The sequence below is a fragment of the Canis lupus genome, chromosome 9 (assembly GCF_003254725.2).
Source record: "Canis lupus dingo isolate Sandy chromosome 9, ASM325472v2, whole genome shotgun sequence".
NCBI lineage: Eukaryota > Metazoa > Chordata > Mammalia > Carnivora > Canidae > Canis > Canis lupus.
The window spans coordinates 47989665-48012004 of record NC_064251.1 but is presented as its reverse complement, the minus strand read 5'-3'; the positions used below and the strand labels follow the sequence as shown (position 1 = coordinate 48012004).

At 45.1% G+C, this 22340-nt stretch overlaps 1 protein-coding gene across 2 annotated transcripts in view; it reads right to left on the bottom strand.

Annotated features, from left to right (window-relative positions):
- The window catches only part of RAP1GAP2 (RAP1 GTPase activating protein 2), a 222545-nt gene extending 205177 nt beyond the window's left edge, over positions 1-17368 (bottom strand). Inside the window, exon 1 of one of the 2 annotated variants that reach the window (XM_025476089.3) lies at positions 17246-17368. In XM_025476089.3, coding sequence (XP_025331874.1) covers positions 17246-17295 — 50 coding nt within the window. In that variant the 5' untranslated portion in view covers positions 17296-17368. Of the gene's footprint in view, positions 1-11560; positions 11626-17245 lie in introns of those variants that run through there. The other variant, XM_025476091.3, reaches the window with a different exon arrangement.
- Positions 17369-22340: the final 4972 nt, after the last annotated feature.

Sequence of the window (22340 nt, the reverse complement as noted above, 5' to 3'; positions counted from 1 at the left end):
GAGCCTGCTTCTCCCTCTACCTGTGTCTCTGCCTCTCTCTCTTTCTCTCTCTCTCTCTCTCTGTCTCTCATGAAAAAATAAATAAAATCTTTAAAAAATAAAAACATAACTTCTTAAAAAATAAAAATAAAACATGTTTAATGACTGCACACTGCTTTTTCCATAGGGGTGTACCATAATTTGTTTAACTAGTTTCCTACTAATGACTGCTTAGGCTGTTCCCAGATTTTTGCTCTTATAAACAATGCCACAGAGGGGCACCTGGCTGGCTCAATTGGAAGAGCATTCAACTCTTGATCTTGAGGTCTCTTTTTTTTTTAGATTTTATTTGAGAGACAGAGAGAGAGAGAGAGAGAAAGCACATGAGCAAGGGTGAAGGGGCAGAGGGAGAAGCAGGCTCCCTGTTGGGAGCCTGACGCAGGACTCAATCCCAGGACCCTGAGATCAAGACCTGAGCTGAAGGCAGACACTTAATCCACTGAGCCACCCAGGCAACCTGATCTTGGGGTCTTAATCTTGGGGTCATGGGCTTGAGCCACCTGTTGGGTGTAGAGATTACTAAAAAAAGTAAGCTTAAAAAAAAATTTTTTTAAAACCTAATGCCTCAGATAACCTTGTTCACATGGTAGAGTCTGTAGATAAATTATCTGAAAGGGGATCCTTGTGCTACAGAGGAGCTGCACTTGTAATTTACTTTTTAAAATTAAAAAAAATTTTTAAAGATTGTATTTATTCATGAGAGACAGAGAGAGAGGCAGAGACACAGAGGGAGAAGCAGGCTCCATGCAGGGATCCTGATGTGGGACTCGATCCCCGTTCTCCAGGATCACGCCCTGGGCTGAAGGCGGCTCTAAACCGCTGAGTCATCCGGGCTGCCCAAGAAGTTATTTTTTTAAAGATTTTATTTATTTATTTATTTATTTATTTGACAGAGAGAAAGAAAGAGAGAGAGCACAAGCAGGTGGAACAGCAGAAGTAGAGAGAGAAGTAGGCTCCCCTCTGTGCAGACAGCCTAATGCAGGACTTGATCCCAGGACCCTGAGATCATGACCTGAGCCAAAGGCAGACACTTAACCGCCTCAGCCACCCAGGTGCCCTTAAAAATGTTTTGTTTTGTTTTGTTTTTAAGATTTTGTTTATTTGGGGATCTCTGGGTGGCGCAGCGGTTTGGCGCCTGCCTTTGGCCCAGGGTGTGATCCTGGAGACCCAGGGCCAAATCCTACATCGGGCTCCCGGTGCATGGAGCCTGCTTCTCCCTCTGCCTGTGTCTCTGCCTCTCTCTCTCTCTCTGTGACTATCATAAATAAATAAAAATTAAAAAAAAAAAAAAGATTTTGTTTATTTATTCATGAGAGAGAGGCAGAGACACAGGCAGAGGGAGAAGCAGGCTCCAGGCAGGGAGCCCCATGTGGAACTCGATCCCAGGACTCCAGGATCACACCCTGAGCTGAAGGCAGACGCTCAACTGCTGAGCCACCCAGGCGTCCCAAAAATGTTTTAAATGAAGGAGTTCTCTGTGTACTTTCATGCAAAGATCTTCAAGATGTATTTTGAAGAGAAAAAAACAAGCGCAGAAATAGTAGTATGTATAATTTATGTTAGAATGGGGGCAAGGAGGGACGCCTGGGTGGCTCAGCGGTTAAGCGTCTGCTTTCGGCTCAGGACATGATCCTGGGATCTTGGGATCGAGTCCCACATTGGGCTCCCTGCATGGAGCCTGCTTCTCCCTCTGCCTGTGTCTCTGTGTCTCTCATGAGTAAATAAATAACATCTTTTAAAAAAGGAGGGGCAGGGAATAAAATATGAATTCACATTTGATATTTTTATTTAGAAAAAACTCTGGAAACACAAAAGCTAATAAAAATAGTTAGCTGGAGGGGCTCCTGGGGGGCTCAGTTGGTTGAGTGTCCGTCTGTTGGCTCAGATGTGATCCCAGGGTCCTGAGATTGAGCCCCACATCGGGCTCCCTGCTGAGCAGGGAGTCTGCTTCTCTCTCCCCCTCTCTCTCTGTCAAATAAATAAATGAAATCTAAAAGAAAAAATAGCTGGGTGAACTGCATGCTTTAAAAATGTATGTTTTCAAAAAAAATTTAAAAAATGTATGTTTTCATACAGGAGAGGTACTACCTATTCCAGGTTGAGGGGATGGTGTATGGTGGAGGAGGAGGGAAAAAGGGAGGGAGAAACGGCAAACTACATAAAGTGCTATGAAAAAAATCATGCAGCTTCTGTGATTCTGCCCAACGGGCCAGGCTCCCTGCTGGGTGAAAGCCTCAGGAGAGCAGAGAGGCAGAGTCGCTCCTGGGACCTCCCACACCAGAACACCCATCTCCTTTCACTCTGCTCAGTGTGATCCAAGGGGCACCTAGGGGAGATCTTCCAGGCTTCTGGGTGAGAAGTGGCAGGGCTGCCAGGTAAGATGCTCTTGCGGAGGTCCAGAGGGGACCGTGCAGTCTGGACAGTGCTGGAGACGGAATGAGCTAAGGAGCCAGCACTGGCTGGACCTGGTGAGGGTTGCACATGGTGAAGGGGAGCCAGGCAGCTAAGTTGTTCCCCAGTTTCTAGTTTGCGCAGCTGACCACAGTGCCATTCACACCAGATGGGTTTGGGAGGGAAGATGGTAACTTCAGTTTGGGACATGACCCTCCTCTGTAATATGTTTCCTGTCCCAAGATGATTCCCCTCCTGTAAAAACTTCCTCCAGGAAGCCCACCCTGATTACTTCCATCCTAGTCTGATAACAAGTTTCTATGTCTTTCCCCATCCTTGGACTTCTTGGGACTCAGTACTGAATGACAATGTTGCCATCTCTGTGGGAGAAACTGGTAACACGGTCACCTCCAAGAAGGGGAACTGAGGGGAGCACTGGAACTGCTTTAGTGCTTTATGAATCTGAACCATAGGAGTATACTATGTTTTCAAAAAGTAAATATCTTTTTTTTTTTTTTTTTGAGAACTCTGTTGATCATGAAGTCTTAGGTCATTAGGACCAGGAAGACCTCAACAGGTCACTCATCTGCTCCAACATCTTTATTTTACAGATGAGGACACGAGGCCCAGAGCTGACACAGGGCTTACCCAAAGATGCTGGCAGAACCCAAACCTGATAGTATGTCCCCTCCCTTCCTGGCTGCTAGACCACAATAGGGCCGTGTGGACCCCACCAAGCACACACAGGCCCCCACTCAGGAACCATCCCCACCTAAGTGCCTGCCACACCCCCGTGGTGCCTGTGTGGAATGCAAACCACCTGGGCTACGAGCACCACCTCCACCTCCTTGGCCCTCCCTGCACTCCAGTGAGGCAGGTGGAGGGACTGTCTTCCACTCTGCAGGCATCATGGCCTGGATTCCACTTACCAACTGTAGGTGATTGAGTTTTCCACTGTGAACCCCAGAATCCTTATCTCCTTACTCCTCATAAAACGGGAGTAACCATAACACCCACTTGGAAGGGTTGGTGCAAGGATTACAAAATGTGAGGGAAGCCCTTGCCACGTGGTCATCTTTAGCTCCTTCCCTCCTCACCATCCCCATGGGCCTTCACCAAGTCACAGGCCTTCCGTTCTTTACCTAAGACAGACAAACCCACACCTCTAAACCTCCCATCAGACCCCTTAGAATGGGTCAATCCCATTTTAGAGATGAGGAAAAAGAGCCCAAGGGAGGGAAGGGAACTTGTCTGAGGTCACACATGCAGGAAGCAGCAGAGGCTGTCAGCTCCTGGCATCGAGTGTCCTCCTAACCAGCCGCCTCCACACACACACACACACACACACACACACACCCTCTCCCTCCCCTGTACCAGCCCCCACTTCCCAACCCAGACCTTATTAGCTCCTCCCCTGCCCCAAAATGTCAGTGTCTTCCCACTGCATATCAAGTATCCTCCCAACTGCACACCTGAGAGTCCAATCTCTGCCACTCTGTTCTCTTCCAGTCTTTCACAGTCTCTCATGCCACCCCCTCCACATCAACACGTATGGGCCCCTGTGTGTCTCATCTGTTTGTCCTTCTCTAAGCATGCCCTGCCTGTTCTTACCTCGGAGCCTTTGCTCAGGCTGTGCTCTGACCTAAACTGCCCTCCTTCCATCTCTGCCCCAAATCTGCCCACCTCTCCTCAACTCCTCAAACCACACTGCCTCTAAGAATCTGTCCCCAATCCTCTAACCAGAATGGAAGATCCGGGGCTCCAGGGAGGCTTTGCTTAACCTTGATCACAGCATTACCTGTACATGAGTTATTTATGTGCCTGTCTCCTGCTAAGTGTAAAGACTGTGTCTGATCACCTCTGAAACCCCTGCAACATCCTCATGCAGCCCTCTTGCCAAAGCCCAGCCTGCCAAAGTCACAACAACAGTGATCAATTCATCACATCCTTGGGAAACTTCCTTCACATAATGCTCTGACACAGATTATCTCTATTAATGAATCCAATTTATTTGGCATATTTGCTATCTTGGACCACATTGAATGAATGCCACCCATACCCATGTATACCCCCCCATTAACCTGCCATGTATCTGATATTGTATTGAACTCTACCCTGGGGGAGAATAAACACTGCAGAGGCTCACGCTGTAAGCCACTATCAACCATTAAAACCTAAGCAAGGAGGGACGCCTGCGTGGCTCAGCGGTTGAGCGTCTGCTCAGGAAGTGATGCCAATCTCGGGATTGAGTCCTGCATCAGACTCCCCTCAGAGAGCCTGCTTCTCCCTCTTCCTATGTCTGCCTCTCTCTCTGGGTCTCTCATGAATAAATAAATAAAAAATTTTAAAAGAGATGTTCATAGAGGAAACTGAGTATAGGGTATATGGGAATTCTCTGTATTATCATCTCAATTTTTATGTAAATCTAAAACTGTCCTAAAATATAAAACTCAGGACATCTGGGTGGCTTAGCGGATAGGCATCTGCCTTGAAGCTCAGAGTGTGATCCCAGGGTCTGGGATCAAGTCCTGCATTGGGCTCCTTGTGGAGGGCCTGCTTTTCCCTTGGCCTATGTCTCTGCCTCTGTGTGTGTCTCTCATGAATAAATAAATGAAATCTTTAAAAAAATAAAAAATAAAAATAAATAAAAATAAAAATAAAATCTTTTTAAAAATTAAATTAAATTAAAAACTTACCAAAAACTAAAGAAAGACTAATCTCCATGATAAAGAGCTTTTACAGATAATCTCTATGATAAAGAGCTTTTACTTTACAAAAGTAGAAACACAAAAGGCCAATAAACATGAAAAAAATGCAACTTTTCTTAAAGAAATGAAAATTACAAGAACAATGAGAGAATATTTTTTCACTGGTGAGACTGGCCAAGTTTTAAAAATTTGTTGATTCCAAAAAAAAAAGAAAAAAAAAGTTTGTTAATTCCCAGGGTGAGCAGAGTTGTGGAGAAAGTGGCATCTCACACATCACTGGGGATAATATAAAATGGTACAATTTCTTTGGAGGTCGGGTTTGCAATATCTTTCACAACGTGCACCATTACCTTTGCACATGTTTGCATGGAATAGGTTTAAAGATGTTCATCACAGCAATGGGCTTAATATCAAAATATTCAAAATATCCTAAAAGGTCATCAATAGAGGCTGGGTAGAGAAATCATGGTCTGATTTATAGTGGCATACCCTGCAGCCAATAAAAAGAACATTGCCAGAGCACACTGCTCTGCTTCTCAACGACTTACACAGCCTTCACCTTGAGCCTCCTTAGCTCCTTGCAAATTCTTAGGCTCCACCATCAGAACCTGGGCAGGGCCCAGCACAGGCTCTCCAAAGTGATAGGAATGCTGAAAACCGGACATGTTTAACCTGTGCTGATGAACCCAATCAAATTCTAATTTAGTTTTGGGTACTTTATGGAGAATTTGGAGGAGAGTCCAATGGAAGAGGGCAATTTTGAAAAGTGAGTGGATATTAGGATTCTTTTTTACATATATCCATTTATAATAACATGGAGCATATGTTCACTGCTCTAAAAACCCTCTGGCTCTGTCTACTCACCTCCCCCCACCCCCATGCACAAACACAAAGCCCCAGCAACCACCCATCTTTGTACTGCATCCTCAGGTTTGCCTTTTCCAGAATGTCATTTGGTTGGAACCATAGAGTACACAGCCTCTTTCACCTACTCATGGATATTTAAGGTTCCTCCATGTCTTTTCATGGCTCGATGGCTGATTTTTTTTAAGATTTTATTTATTTATTCATGAGAGACACAGAGAGAGAGAGAGGCAGAGACACAAGCAGAGGGAGAAGCAGGCTCCATGCAGGGAGCCCGATGCGGGACTCGATCCCAGGACTCCAGGATTACGCCCTGAGCCAATGTCAGGCGCTAAACTGCTGAGCAACCCAGGGATCCCCTCGATGGCTGATTTCTTTTTAGTACCGAATGATATTCCATTGTCTGGTTGTGCCGGTTTATTTACCCATTCACCTACTAAAGAACATCTTAGTTGAGTCCAGGTTTTAGCAGTTATGAATAAAGGTGATATAAACATCCACGTGCAGGTACTTGTTTGGACGTGAGTTTTCAGCGCCTTAAGGTAAATACCAAGGTGATTGCTCGATGATATGTTTAGTTTTATAAGAAACCACCAAACTATCTTCCAAAGTAGCCATCCCATTTTGCATTCCCACCAGCAGCTTTTGAGATTCCCTGTTGCTCCTCATCCTCGCCAGCATTTGGTACTGCCGGTGTTCCAGAATTTGGCCATTCTAACAGGTAGGGGGCAATATCTCATTGTTGCTTTAAGCCACTACTTCCTTTCAAAGCATACACTTCAAAACACTATGGTTTTTTTAAATATCCTAATTCTCAAAAGATCCTAATTCTCCCACAAATCTGAACATGGCAAATAACTACAATTAAGCCTTACACAGTGGTTCTTCCTTGGGTTTTCACTTTTAAAATGTGCTTGAAGCATTTTATTTTATGAGAGAACCAGTAAAGTCTCACCCCATATTATGTGGCTATTTAGGTGTGTCTATGCTCTTATGTAGGTGAGCACATTAAAAGGGTAGCCAATCTGAACAGCTGAAAAACTTTTGTTACCAAGGAGTTTAACAGCTCAACAGGAGCATTCATTTTCTGCAGAACTGTTACAAACCATACCAATAGCTTAGGGTATGAATTCAGTCAGACCTCTTTTTTTCCCAATTAAATTTTTTTAAAATTTTTATTTATTTATGATAGTCACACAGAGAGAGAGAGAGAGAGAGAGAGAGAGAGAGGCAGAGACATAGGCAGAGGGAGAAGCAGGCTCCATGCACCAGGAGCCCAACGTGGGATTCGATCCTCGGTCTCCAGGATCGCGCCCTGGGCCAAAGGCAGGCGCCAAACCACTGCGCCACCCAGGGATCCCTTTTTTTCCCACTTAATTAGTCGCTTGAATTCTCCTTCTGCCTCAACCTCTGTTATTATAAAGTTTAATATCTTGCTTTTGGGGATCCCTGGGTGGCTCAGCGGCTTAGCACCTGCCTTCAGCCCAGGGCATGATCCTAGAGTCCCAGGATCGAGTCCCACATCAGGCTCCCTGCATGGAGGCTGCTTCTCCCTCTGCCTGTGTCTCTGTGTGTGTCTCTCATGAATAAATAGATTTTTTAAAAATCTTGATTTTAGAATGCTCCAAAAACCCCAGAGCCTCAGTTCTGCTTCTGAAATAGCAGATCTAGAGAGAACTGTAGTCAGCAACCCTCTGTTGCTCCTGCTTTCTATACCACAAGGTGGCAATGTTGAATGCCAGTCCTGCGTAGCCCAGTGGACAGGTAAATCGCCACGGGGCAAGGGCGGGGGGGGGGGGGGGGGGGGGGGACGACGACGACGACTCCTTGTTCTTCTGCATCTGCTGTTTCTGCTGTGGTGTCCCACTCTTGGGCTCCAAAGTTGGCTCCCTTGGTTCATGTTCAGACAGTGTTCCCCCAATGAGACCCTAAGCAGCATCCAACAACTTCCAGGTATTGAGCCTAAATCACTTACCACTTAGACTCCCAAGTTTTTCTGGGTAAGTATTATGGACTGTTTGTATCTTCATCCCCATCCCCTCACCCCCACCTCAAATTCATGTATTGAGGTTCTACCCCCCAATGCAACTATATTGTGGCCTTTGTGGAACTAAGGTTATATAAGGCCCTGATCCAATAGAATTCAAGTCCTTATTAAGAAGAAGAGACACCAGGGGGCCCCTGGATGGCTCAGAGGTTGAATGTCTGCTTTTGGCTCAGGACATGATCCCTGGAGTCCTGAGATCGAGTCCCACATCAGGCTCCTGAGAGGGAGCCTACTTCTGCCTATGTCTCTGCCTCTCTCTGTATCTTTCATGAATAAATAAATAAGGGACACCTGGGTGGCTCACCGGTTGAGCATCTGCCTTCAGCTCAGGTCGTGATCCCGGGGTCCTGGGATCGAGTCCCATATCTGGGCTCCCTGCAGGGAGCCTGCTTCTCCCTCTTCCTCTGTTTCTGCCTCTTTCTGTGTGTATCTCATGAATAAATAAATATTTATAAATAAATAAAATCTTTAAAAAAAAAAAAAAGGAAGAAGAGATACCAAAAGAGCTTATGTGCTTTCTCACTATGTTGAAGACACAGTGAGAAGGCAGCCATCTATAAGCCAGGAGGAGGGCTCTCATCAGAACCTGACCATGCTGGCACCCTGATCTTGGACTTCCAGCCTCCAGAACCGTGAAAAAAAATAGATGTTTGTTATTTATGCCACCCAGTCAGTGGTGGTTTTGTTCTTTTTCTTTTTGTTTTCTCTTTAAATTTATTTATCTGTTATTTAAAGATTTATTTATTTATTTTAGAGAGTACACAAGCATGAGTAGAGGGAGGGGCAGAGAGAGAAGCAAACTCCCCACTGATTGTGGAGCCTGACCCAGGACTCCACCCAGGGCTCCACAAGGCACTTGATCTCATGACCCTGAGATCATGACCTTAGCTAAAATCAAAAGTCAGCTGCTTAACTGACCAAGCCATCCAGGCACCCTTTAAACTTATTTATAAGAGCACTTCTTGGGATGCCTGGGTGGTTCAGCAGTTGAGCGTCTGCCTTCGGCCCAGGGCATGATCCTGAGGTCCTGGGATTGAGTCCCATGTTGGGCTCCCTGCATGGAGCCTTCTTCTCCTTCTGCCTGTGTCTCTGCCTCTCTCTGTGTTTCTCATGAATAAATAAATAAAAATCTTTAAAAAAAAAAAAAAAAAAAGAGCACTTCTTACATTTAGCAAATTGGCAGTGAGCCTAATTTGTGTCTATATTGTTATCCAGTTTCTAGTTTGCCTTTTAACTTTATTGTGAGTTTCCATGTGTTTTTGTTACCCAATAACTTACCATTCAAAATCCTGTAGTTGGGGTAGAACTGACCACAGGCCTCAGCTCCCTAAGCCCGCACATGACCCAACCTGGCCAAACTGAGGAGTCCATCCCCCTGCCCACAGTGATTAGCTCAAGGAATGTCATGTGACCCAAGCAAGGCCAATGGGATGACATCCTGGGACTACTGAACTAGGAAAGCTCTCCCCATGAAGGTCACTAACCTGGAGAACTGCCTACAGCTGCTGATAGCCAACTTGCCTCCACGAGGAAATAAAAGCAAAACAGAGGAAAGCAGAGGGACAAAGAGCATAGAGCATTATTTGGTGACATTTGAGCACCTGAGAGCAGTTGTGCCTGAAACATGAAAAGTCCCTGGAGAGGATCCCTGGGTGGCTCAGTGGTTTAGGGCCTGCCTTCTGTCCAGGGCGTGATCCTGGGTCCGGGGATCAAGTCTCACATCAGGCTCCCTGCATGAAGCCTGCTTCTCCCTCTGCCTGTGTCTCTACCTCTCTCTGTGTCTCTCATGAATAAATAAATAAACAAACAAATAAATAAAATCTAAAAAAAACAAAGAAAAGTCCCTGGAGTTCTCAGTTCTGTAGCCAATAAATCCCTTTTCTCTTGAGCCAGTTTGAGTGGAGCAAACTGACTCAATGTGAAATTCTGGAACCAGGGGCCAAGGCTGACATGTTGGGAGCACACCATGAGAATCGGAGGGTATCTTGCCCTCAAGCTCCCTGCCAAGCTGCCTAACCACTTAAGCCACATCTTCAGGACCTTCTCACGGTAATGGACTTTTATCCGGGGGGTGAAAGGTAACCCAAAACCTAACTAGGGCACTAACAATAGTTCATGCATCATCCACTTCAGCCCAAGATCCAATCCAGCCAGGCAGTACCAGGGCAGAGAGAGATTCAGAGCAGGAATCCAAGCTCTCTGCCTTTATTTATTTATTTTTAAGATTTTATTTATTCATGAGAGACCTTCCTTCTGTAAGCTTCCGATTCCTCATCTCTAAAATGGAGGCGCTAAAACCTTCCCCTGAGGATCACTATGAAGAGTAGTGCAACACCTGGACCCCAGAGCCAGTAAGAAGCGTGCAGGAAGCCCAGCTTGTTATTATTGATGATATTATTCTCTTTTTTTTTTAAGATTTTATTTATTTATTTGACAGGGAGAGAGAGCATAGGCACAAACAGGGAAAGCTGCAGGCAGAGGGAGAGAGAGGAGCAGACTCCCAGAGGAGTTGTGAGCCCGATATGGGGCTTGATTCCTGGACCCTAGAATCATGACCTGAGCCAAAGGCAGGCGCCTAACCTACGAAGCCACCCAGGGGCCCCTGATGATATTATTTGTATTCATTTTCCAGCTACAGAATATACCTAGGGAGATGAGTCCAGAATGTTACCACAGAGATGCCCCTTGGTCCAATGTGGGTTGGATGATGTGGGACAGGGAGTGGTCCCAGCCAGACATCTCCTTTGATTCTTGGAGTCCGCCCAAAGCAGGCTACCTTGCAGTCTAAATCCTGCCAAGCAGAGGTCAGGCGTCTGGCCGAAGCAGCCCTCAACATTCGTTCGGACACTGGAGACAAAGGCCCAAGCCAGGTGACTCCCTGCTGCGTCTGAAACCCGCTCAGCCTGCAGTCAGGTAACCTGATACCCGAGGCCTAGGTAGGGCCGCGGTGGGGGTGGGGGCAACCACCCACCAACACAGGGACCTCGTCCCTCACCTCCGAGGCCCCTATCTCTAAGCCCACAACCCCAAAGCGCCCACCCCCAGAAGTCCCTGTGTAGAGAGACGGGGCATCCCCCTTGGACAGGGTCGCTGAAGGCTGCGGGTTGTGCGCCCTGGGGCCCAATTCCGTGGCCTGACCAAAGGAAAGGAGGTAGGCGGGGGACCCCCAGAGCACAAACCAGACAGCTGAGCTGGGGGTGGGGGGAGGGCAGGGCGGAAACCCTGCCAACAGCCTGTGAAAGAAGGGCCTGGAGTCCCTCCAAACCTTGACGTCAGGGACAGGGTCCCAGTCCCAGTGCCCACCTCTCCGGAGAACCGCCAAGACCCCGCGCGGGGACGGCTAGGACCCGGCAGCCCCGCGGCTCCGCGTACACCCCGCCCCGCAACCTCAGCTCGAGAAGAAACTTCGGGCCGGCGCCGCGCTCCTTCCCGCGCCCGGCCGGACCTCGGGGTGCAGGGCGCGCGGGTGAGCGCCCGCACCAGGCCCCGCGCCCCCCCGGTGCCCACTCACCAGCGCACCAGCTGCCAGCGCTTCTCCCCCGGCGCCCGGCGGCCCGCCATGCCTCGCCCGGCCGCTCGCTCCCGGCCCGCCGCGGGCCACTGGGCGGAGGAGGACGGGCTGCCGCAGGCGGTGCAGGGCGCGCCAGCGGGCGCGGGGCTCGGCGCGGGTCCCGGCGGGCGGGGCGGGCACGACGCGACTCCGCCTGCGGCCCGGGCGCGGCGGCCCGAGCGCTCACCCCCAGCGGCCACGGCCACGGCCACGGCCCCGCCCCCGGAGCTGGGGCAGCTGCGGCCCGGCCGGCTGGGGTGCGCGCTCCTACGCCGCAGCCGCGGAGGCCACGGCCGGTCCGCTCGCGCCCCGCGGCGCAGGAAAGCAGGATTTTTTTTGGAGCCCTAGGTGAGGGGTCAGGCCCTCAGAGTTCTACTGCAAGGCAAACTGGACTTGCTGAGTGAGGACACCTGCTCTATCTACCTAGAAAGTTATGCATAAAAAATTAAATTGCTCTCAATACCTAAAATGAAAACTGGTGTGCCCTACAAATTATTAAAATATTTTAAAGTGACAGTAGTTGAAACAGTATGACACTGACCAGGCATGCCGGCCGACCCTAGGACCAGCTCCCTCCAGGCTTCAAGCTACTTCCGCCCCAGGATCACTTACATTCCTGGAGTTGAGCAGAGACAGGGGGAGCCCACAGCATCGTAAGAGCGTGCTTCCCAAGCCTAGTTTGAAGCAGTGGAGTTTTAGAACTGTTTATGAATATAAAGGTTGCCTGCATATTGCACAGTGCCTTCCTTTTTTAAATATTTTATTTATTTATTCGTGAGAGACACACAGAGAGAAAAAGGCAGAGACACAGGCAGAGGGAGAAGCAGGCTCCATGTAGGGAGCCCGATGTGGGACTTGATCCTGAGACTCCAGGATCACGCCCTGGGCCGAAGGCAGGAGCTAAACCACTGAGCCACCCAGGGATCCCCCACAGTGCCTTCCTAATTCACCTGCCTCCCACACCACAACCCGCCACATCCTTGCAGAGAAAAACCTGGCGTCCAGTATGACAATCCTGGCAGCTTGCCTACCTTTTAGGGACTGTTGACCATACGCAGAAGTGTTGAAAAAGTTTTCAGGGAAATCCAAAATCCACTGACATTTGCTATTATATCTATAGGTGCTTCTCTAGTGTTCAGTGAAAATCAAGATTGCATATATCCTAAGAATCCTCACCAAAGCTTTCCAAGAAGTCTAAAGAAGTGACAGGAAACAACAGTGGACAAAATATAATCAACACAGAGGCATCACATTAAAAGAAAAAAAAAAAGGAAGGAAATACAGATAAGGTAGGTTGGCAGCTTGCCTTTGACCTTCAAGTGTATCATGAGGCTATCATTGCCTTTGAGCATCCTTTTTTTGGGGGGGGGGGGTGGTCAGAGAGAGAGAAAGGATTTAAACAGGCTCCACACCCAGTGGGGAGCCTGTCACGGGGCTGAATCTCATAACCCTGAGATCATAACCTGAGCCAAAATTAAGATTTGGACACTTAACCGAGTCACCTAGGCACCTCTGAGCATCCTTTCTTTAAGTTTTCCCAACTTAATTAACACAGAAACTAAGGAAACAAACAGGAAGTCCAGAAACATCCCCAAAGATGTGTGTGTGAGACGTGTATTTCAAATTGGTTGTGGGGTACCTGGGTGGCTTAGAGGTTTAGTGCCTGCCTTTGGCCCAGGGCGTGATCCTAGAGTCCCAGGATCGAGTCCCACCTTGGGGTCCCTGCATGGATCCTGCTTCTCCCTCTGCCTATGTCTCTGCCTCTCTGTCTCTGTGTCTCTCATGAATTTAGGAAAAAAAAAAATCTTAAAAAAAATTGCTGGAGGAAATGGTGATGAGATGATTAGTTAACCATTTATGGGGTGGGCAAAGTCTCTATTTGGTGTCACAAAATATAGTTCAAGTGAATTATAAATATAAGTGTATAAATATATATAAAAGACTAGAAAAAATATATAGTATTATGTATTAAAATAGGGGTGGATTTTTTTAAGATTTTATTTATTTATTCATGAGACATAGAGAGGCAGAGACACAGGCAGAGGGAGAAGCAGACTCCACGCAGGGAGCCTGACATGGGACTCGATCCTGGGGCTCCAGGATCATGCCCTGGGCCAAAGGCAGATGCTCAACTGCTGAGCCACCCAGGCGTCCCTGGGGTGGATTTTTTTTTTTTTTTTAAGATTTTATTTATTTATTCACAAGAGACACAGAGAGAGAGAGAGGCAGAGACACAGGCAGAGGGAGAAGCAGGCCCCATGCAGGGAGTCCGACGTGGGACTCGATCCCGGGTCTCCAGGATCACACCCTGGGCTGAAGGCGATGCTAAACCACTGAGCCACCCGGGCTGCCCCCCCCCCTTTTTTTTAAGATTCCGGGGGTGGATTTTTTAAAGCTTGACATCATGTCAGATGCCATAAAGGAAGAAATCAATGGTTTTGACTAAAATAAAAATATTTAACCTTAGCAAGTGAGAAATATGATGAGCAAAATTAAAAGGCAAATGTCGAACTTAAATGTTTTTAAAATATATGCCTGTATTTGTACATCCATGTTTATTATTAGCAGCATTATTCACAACAGTGGAGGGGTGGAAGCAACTCAAGTATCCATAGATGGATGAATGGATAAGCAAAATGTGATACATACATATAATGGACTAGTATTCAGCCCTAAAAAGGAAGGAAATTCTGGCACATGGTACAAAAAGGATGAAGCTTTATGCTACGTAAGCTTTATGCTAAAAGGATGAGGACATTATGCTACGTGAAAGATACCAGTCACAAAAACACAATACTTGATGATACCACTTATAAATGGGATACCTAGAGTAGTCAAATTTATAGAGACCGAAGGCAGAATGGTGGTTACTCAGGTCTTGGGTTGAGAGGAGAACAATGGGGAGTTAGTATTTAATGGACAGAAAGTTTCAGTTTTGGAGATAAAAAGAATTCTGGAAATTGATAGTGGTGATGGTTGTACAACAATGTGAATGTACTTCACACCACTGAACTGTATGTTTAAAAACAGTGAAGATATGGGGTGCTTGGGTGGCTCAGTTAAGCATCTGAATTTGGCTCAGGTCATGAACACAAGGTCCTGGAATCAAGCCCCATGTCCAGCTCCCTGCTCAACAGGTAACCTGCTTCTCCCTCTCCTGCCACTCCCCCTGCTTGTGCTCTCTGGCGCTCTCTCTCTCTCAAATAAATAAATTAAAAATCTAAAAAGAAAACCAAAACACTGAAGATAGTAAATTTTATGTTATGTGTATCTTACTACAATAAAAACCTGAAACATTCAAAGTTTCTATTATAAAAGAAGAGGACATGATGAACATTCCAATAGAGAAATGAGTGAACTTGAACAAACGACTGATTCATGGAAGAAATATAAATAGTACTAGAAATTAAGTACTCAAAAATTTAAATGTGGTACCATTTTTTGTCAAAACTGGGACAGCTGGTTGTTGTTATTTTTAATTATCCCACTCAGGGTCTGAATGGAAAAGGCAAGTGGGCACGCCCTAATCATGACTGAAGTAAGAGTACAAATTGGTCCAACCAGGGAGCATGGCAATTTGATGGGGTGATCAAAATCCATCAAATGTACATGTCTCTTGACTTAGTAATTTCTTGTTTTGGAACTCATCCTGAGGATATGATTAAAAATGTGAAAAGATCCTCTGTGGAAGACAACATTGTTTACAATAGAGTAAAACTGGAAACAACACAAAAGTCCAACAGGAGGTTAGTTAAGAAGTATGTCCATATGATGGAATATTATATGGCTACTAAGAAAAACTTGTATTGATAAGAAAAATAATATATATATTTAAAGATTTTATTTATTTATTTATTTATTTATTTATTTATTTATTTATTTGAGAGAGAGAGATAGTGAGAGAGAGCATGAGCAGGGGCAGAGGGAGAGGAGAAGCAGGCTCCCAGCTGAGCAGGGAGCCCAATGTGGGGCTGGATCCTAGGACCCTGAGATCATGATCTGAGCTGAAGGCAGACATTTAACTGACTGAGCCACCCAGGTGCCCCTCAATATATGATCTCAGGGTCGTGAGATTGAACCCCGCATCAGACTCTGCACTCAGCATGGAGTCTGCCTAGGACTCTCTCTCTCTCTCCCTCTGCCCCTTCCCACAGTGATCTCTTTCTCTCAAATCAATAAATCTTTAAAAAATAAGATAAATAAAATGAAAGAGTCAGTTACCATAAAGAACTAGTATATTAATACCTTTGTTAGAAAAATCTGGAGGAACTATAGTTACATATAAAAAGGTAATTTATGTATGGATGGGTAAAGTTATATTGATTTTTATTTTATTCTTTTTCTTATCCATATATCCTAATTTTTCTAAATAAATATGTGCAATAAGAAAAATACAATAAAAGTAACTTTTCAAAAGATTAAGCTGCCAAGATGTTCATCACATTACTATTTATAATATTAAAAACTAGAAACAAACAAACAAAAACCTAGAAACAACCAGGGACACCTGGGTGGCTCAGTTGGTGAAGTACCTGCCTTCAGCTGAGGTCATGATCCCAGGGTCCTGGGCTTGAGCCCTGATTCGGGTTCCCTGCTCAGTGGGGAACCTGCTTCTTCCTCTCCCTCTGCCCCTTCCCCCACTCATACTTTCTCTCTCTTTCTCTCTCTCTCTCTCTCTCAAATAAATAAATAAATTTTTTTAAAGTAGAAACAACTTGATTGTCAAACAATAAGAAAATGGATACATTATACTGTAGTTTCCCTGTATAGTGGAATTATATTCTGTAGCAGAGAAAAATATGCATGCTGTATTCTAAGTTAAAAAGCCTCCAGGAGGGATCCCTGGGTGGCTCAGTGGTTTAGCACCTGCCTTCGGCCCAAGGCGTGATCCTGGAGTCCCGGGATCGAGTTCCACATCAGGCTCCCGGCGTGAAGCCTGCTTCTTTCTCTGCCTCTCTCTCTCTCTCTCTGTGTGTCTCTCATGAATAAATAAATAAAAATCTTAAAAAAAAAAAAAAAAAGCCTACAGGAGCATCTGGGTTGCTCAGTCCTTTGGGTGTCCAACTCTTGATTTCAGCTCAGGTCTTGACCTCAGGATCTCAGGGTCGTGAGTTTAAGGATCTCAGGGCTGTGAGTTCAAGCCCCATGTTGAAAAAATAATAACAAATAAATAAATAATAAATAAAAAGACTACAAAATAAGATGTTAAAGTTATATCAGATGTTATACAAGGGAAAAAGTTTTTTTTTTTTTTTTTTTTTTTTTTTTAAGATTTGTTTTTAATGCCAAATGTTAGCGGTGGGGAACATGTCAGATTCAGAGCTCACCAGGAAGTGGGACCTATGCATGGCAGATGCAGTCACAAAGATAGGTACTGGTTTTAGATTAGGATTTGTTTTCTCACTTACCTTGTTTTTTTTTGTGGGTTTTTTAAGATTTTATTTATTTATCCATTAAAGACACACAGAGAGAGGCAGAGACATAGGCAGAGGGAGAAGCAGGCTCCCTAAGGGAAGCCCAATGCGGGATTTGATTCCAGGATCCTGCGATCATGACCTGAGCCAAAGGTAGACGCTCAATCACTAAGCCACCCAGGTGCCCCCTTCACTTACCTTGTTTAAAAGAAGAATGTGGCCATTACATTACCTTTTGGTTCTGGCTTGGGATTGGGAATGGCCAACTCCAACTGTCAGCATGATTTCAACACTCCATATCTTCTACATTGAAAATATTTCAGAGCAGGAGCAGTGACCTCAACCTGAGAACATCCTGGCGAAAGGAAAAGAGAAATCATGCTTATACCCCAGGAATACCTAAGTGCCTTGGAGTAAGTTAACATTCTTCTCTAACAATGTTATCAATAGGCTTTAAACTTCAGTGCACTGTTTATATATTTGAAATGAAGTCTGTTTCTTGTTTTGTAATTTCTGTATGGAAATCACAAGGTGTTCTTAAATTAATTAAAAATAAGCAGTATAAATGCCAAATGTTAGAAGTTGTTATGACTGGTCGATATAAATGGGTAATTTTGTTTTCACATATTTACTTGTCTAGAATTCCTAATTTTTCTACAGTAAATAATGAAAAAAATAATTTTTAAAAATACACAGGCATTGGGGTACCTGGGGGGGCTCAGTCAGTTAAGTGTCTGCCTTTGGGTCAGGTCATGATCTGAGAGTCCTGGGGTGGGGCCCCACATCAGGCTCCCTGCTCAGCAGAGAGTCCGCTTCTCCCCCTCCATCTGCCTCTCCCTCCACCTCATGCTTTCTCTTGCTCACTTGCTTTCTCTCTCAACTAAATAAAACCTTTAAAAAATACATAGGCATTGATTAGCAAATTGAAGCATTTACTGATCTTTAGGAGATCTCTAAAACGTAAGTTAAAAAAGCACAATGCAGAACAGGTTATGGTACTGTATGATTCTCTCAGTCTTAAAAATAACAAACTGTGTGTGTGTACACAAAACTTGTTAATAATGGAAAACTTTGGCAGAGAAGTTGAAGATGGACAATGAGGAGGTTTTTTACTTTTTTAAACATCAACATATCCTATTTTTTAAAGAGTTTTTGAGAATTGTCTGGATAATATGTATATAATATATAATTCTGTATTACCTGGATGGTGAGATTATAGGTTTTTTTTTTTCATTAGAAATTTTTTAAATCATTTAAAAATTATTTTAAATAGGCTTCACACCCAATGTGGGGCTTGAATTCCTGACACTGAGATCAAGAGTCACGTGCTCTATAGACTAAACCTGCCAAGTGTCCCTAAGAATCATTTTATTTTATTTTATTTTATTTTATTTTATTTTATTTTATTTTAAAAGATTTCTTTTTTTTATTTTTATTTATTTATGATAGTCACACACACAGAGAGAGAGAGAGAGAGAGAAAGGCAGAGACATGGGCAAAGGGAGAAGCAGGCTCCATGCACCGGGACCCCGATGTGGGATTCGATCCCGGGTCTCCAGGATCGCGCCGTGGGCCAAAGGCAGGTGCCAAACCGCTGCACCAACCAGGGATCCCTTTATTTTATTTTATTTTATTTTATTTTATTTTATTTTATTTTATATTTTATTTTATTTTATTTTATTTTATTTTATTTTATTTTTTACATAGGCTCCACACTGGGCATGGAGCTCAAATTCATGACCCTATGATCAAGACCTGAGCTGAAATCAAGAATTGGACGCTTAGGATGTCTGAGTGGCTGAGCGGTTGAGCATTTGCCTTTGGCTCAGGGTGTGGTCCCCGGTACAGGTATCAAGTCCCATGTCGGGCTCCCTTCGAGGAGCTTGCTTCTGCCTCTGCCTGTGTCTCTGCCTCTCTCTGTGTGTCTCTCCTGAATAAACAAATAAAATCTTTACGCAAAAAAAGAGTTGGGCGCTTAACAGTTGGATGCTGAGCTACCAAGGCGACCCCCTAAACAATCATTTTATTTTTATTTATTTATTTATTTATTTATTTATTTATTTATTTATAAAATTTATTTATGATAGTCACACAGAGAGAGAGAGAGAGAGAGGCAGAGACACAGGCAGAGGCAGAAGCAGGCTCCATGCACCAGGAGCCTGACGTGGGATTCGATCCCGGGTCTCCAGGATCGTGCCCTGGCCAAAGGCAGGCGCCAAACCGCTGCGCCACCCAGGGATCCCTAAACAATCATTTTAAAGTAAAAATTTATTTCCTTTTCGTAAAGGTTTTATTTATTTATTTATTTGGGAGGAAGAGGGAGCAAGAGCAAGGGGAGGGGCAGAGGGAGAAGCAGACTCCTGGCTGAGCAGAGAGCCTGATGTTGGGAGGCTCCATCCCAGCCCCCTGGGATTGCTACCTGAGCAGAAGGCAGACGTTTAACCCACTGAGCCATCCAGGTGCCCCAAGTAATAATTTATTTCTAACAAATAAAAGACAAAAACTAACTACAAATAGCCAATTACCTTTAAGAGGTTGCAAAACTATAAAGACTACACAGAAATATGAAAAAAGGGATCCCTGGGTGGCTCAGCAGTTTAGCACCTGCCTTCGGCCCAGGGTGTGATCCTGGAGTCCCGGGATCAAGTCCCACGTCGGGCTCCCTGCATGGAGCCTGCTTCTCCCTCTGCCTGTGTCTGCCTCTCTCTCTCTCTCTCTCACACACACTCTCTCTCTCATGAATAAATACATAAAATATTTTAAAAAGAAATATGAAAAAAAAAGTTATGATCCAATGTGGTGAAAAAAATCAGATAGTTATAGCATGGAAACAGCCAGGTGAATTATCATGCGTATGATATGAAAATACTACAAGATAATTCACAAAAATGATACTAGTTGCATTAGGACAGTAGGATTATAGGCCATTTTTGTTCCTGCATCCATTTCCCAATCTTTCTGACGTGTAATTCTAATTCTTATCTAATAAAACGTATTGAAAAGAACTGGCTATAGAAAGTGGTACTTTTAAGGCAAAATGAAGAGCATAATGCGTGGTAAAGTTCATATAAATCATGAGGTGCCTGGGTGGCCCAGTTGGTTAAGCGGCTGCCTTCAACTCAGGTCGTGATCTTGGGGTCCTGGGATTGAGCCCCAAGCTGGGCTTCCCCGCTCAGCAGGGAGCCTACTTCTCCATCTGCCTCTGCCCCTCCCCCCATTCATATTCTTTCTAGCACTCTCAAATAAATAAATAAAATCTTAAAAAAAAAAAAAAAAGCTAATATAAAGCTAGGGAAAAATAAAGGAAAGAGGGAGCCACAGCTACACTAGATCACCAAAGAATTTGGGAGCTAGTTGCCCAAAATCATGGAATGTGATCTAAAATGATGGATTTGAGACACAGGTAGGAGAACCCCTGAGGTTCCCTTCAATGATACCTGTTGGATGAGCTCCTGATCTCTCTGCCTTAGATGGAGGATAATGTAGGCAAGGTTGAGGCAGACAGGACTTGTCTGAGGCCAAATTGTGATCTAAGATAGACACACACATACACACACACACACACACACACGGCTCATTCCTGTTGCCATGCTAGTAGTTTAGGAATGATTGAAGACTTAATTCAGGGCTGAGACTTTAGGGACCATTTTGTCCAAATCAGGCATTTCACCACTGGGGAGAGGGCAGCCTTGGTCCTGTTTGATCTTTCTTTGGGAAGGTGAGCTGTCTAAGAGGCTTACCCACATGACCTCTGGCCAGCTTTCCCATCCAGAATCCCCTACACACCATCTTTGTAGCTGCAGAATCCTAAGGGACCCAGGTTTGGTAGTGTTTGGGGCTCCAAGATCTTAATAGCAAGGATAGTATGGCCAGGGTCTTTGAAGAAAAGAGTCTGCCCTGTAACACAGTCACCTACCTCCCTGTTGGACGGAGAGGTGGTGTTGTTTCCCACCAATGCTAGGGTATTCAATGGGCAGTGGCCTGGCAGAGAACAGGAAATGAGACCCAAGCTGATAAGGAATGTTGTGCCAGATAATTCATCCCTCCAGAAACTTTCCCCATCTTTTTCCACCCTGCTTGTTCCCTGGGGAGTCTACATGTATAGACAATGTCAGTGGCCTCCCTTAACTTCTGGCTGCTAATTGAGATTGGCTCGAAAAGGCACCAGCAGGGTGTTGGGAGGCAGGAGGAGAGTGAGGTCAGTCTACATATTCCTCAGCTCCCTACCCACCAGGTCACCATGGGTCAGCTGATTCTGTTTAAGGAAAGCTACAGCTCCTCCTAGACAGTTCTCTCCCCATATGCCTCCTTTCTGAGTTCCCCTAACTGCCTTCTCTTGTCTCTCCAGGCCTAGGGATGATAACAGCTCTACCTATATCTTGTCCCCTAAACTCCATCCACAGCTTTGTAAGTATGCCCTTAACTGTTTTCAAATGATCCATTTTAACTATGCCCTCTGTCCCCTGCCAGGACACTGACCCATATATACAGAGCTGTTACTCAAACAGAACTCAGAAAGACAGTATCCTAAGATGTCACAAAGAGATGAAGGGAACTTCTAGGCCTTCTCTGTTGCCCAGACCTCATTCTTTTAGCTGGTATGCAGCTTCTCCTAAAGCTCATGAACACTGTGGGTGCCTTCCTCCAGAGCTGGATTCATGCTCTCACTGAGAAGCCTAACAAAGTTACTTCTGGCCTTGACTGGGCTTGGGTTTGAATCCTGGCTTCACTGCTTACCATCTGGGTGGTGTTAAATTTAACCTCTTTTGAGTCTCATTTTCTCTACCTACAAATGGGATTACATCTTTCCAATAAGATTTCTCTACAGTTTAAATGAGATTATGTGGATAAAGTGCCCTCGCTCTGTCTTCACATGGTGCTCTCTCAGCTCTGCTTGCCCATCACTTTCAGTTGTTTGATGGGTGCTTTGTGCACATCTTTTGTTGTTGCACATGTTGCCAAAGATGTTGCAAGTGCCCTAAGGACAGTCCTCACCTTTCGTGCCCAGGTGATTGCTTAGCCCACTATAGGACTCTGCAAGAAGTGCTCCTTAGAGCAAGGCTAGCACTTCCCATGAGAAAGGGCTACCCCTCAGACAAATATCCAGGGCAGGACTGTTTGTTTTAGTTGGTGAAAAGCCAAAGTCCTACGATCTGTTAATACAGATCAAGGAGAAAAACGTCTAGGACGTGGTCATAACAACCCCATCTCTACGCCCTTTACAAAATACTTTCACTCCCACAATGATCCTGTTTGCAAAGTTGATGTTACTTTCCCCATTTTACGAGAAGCTGGAGCTCAGAGAGGTTGAGATTTGTCCAGAATTA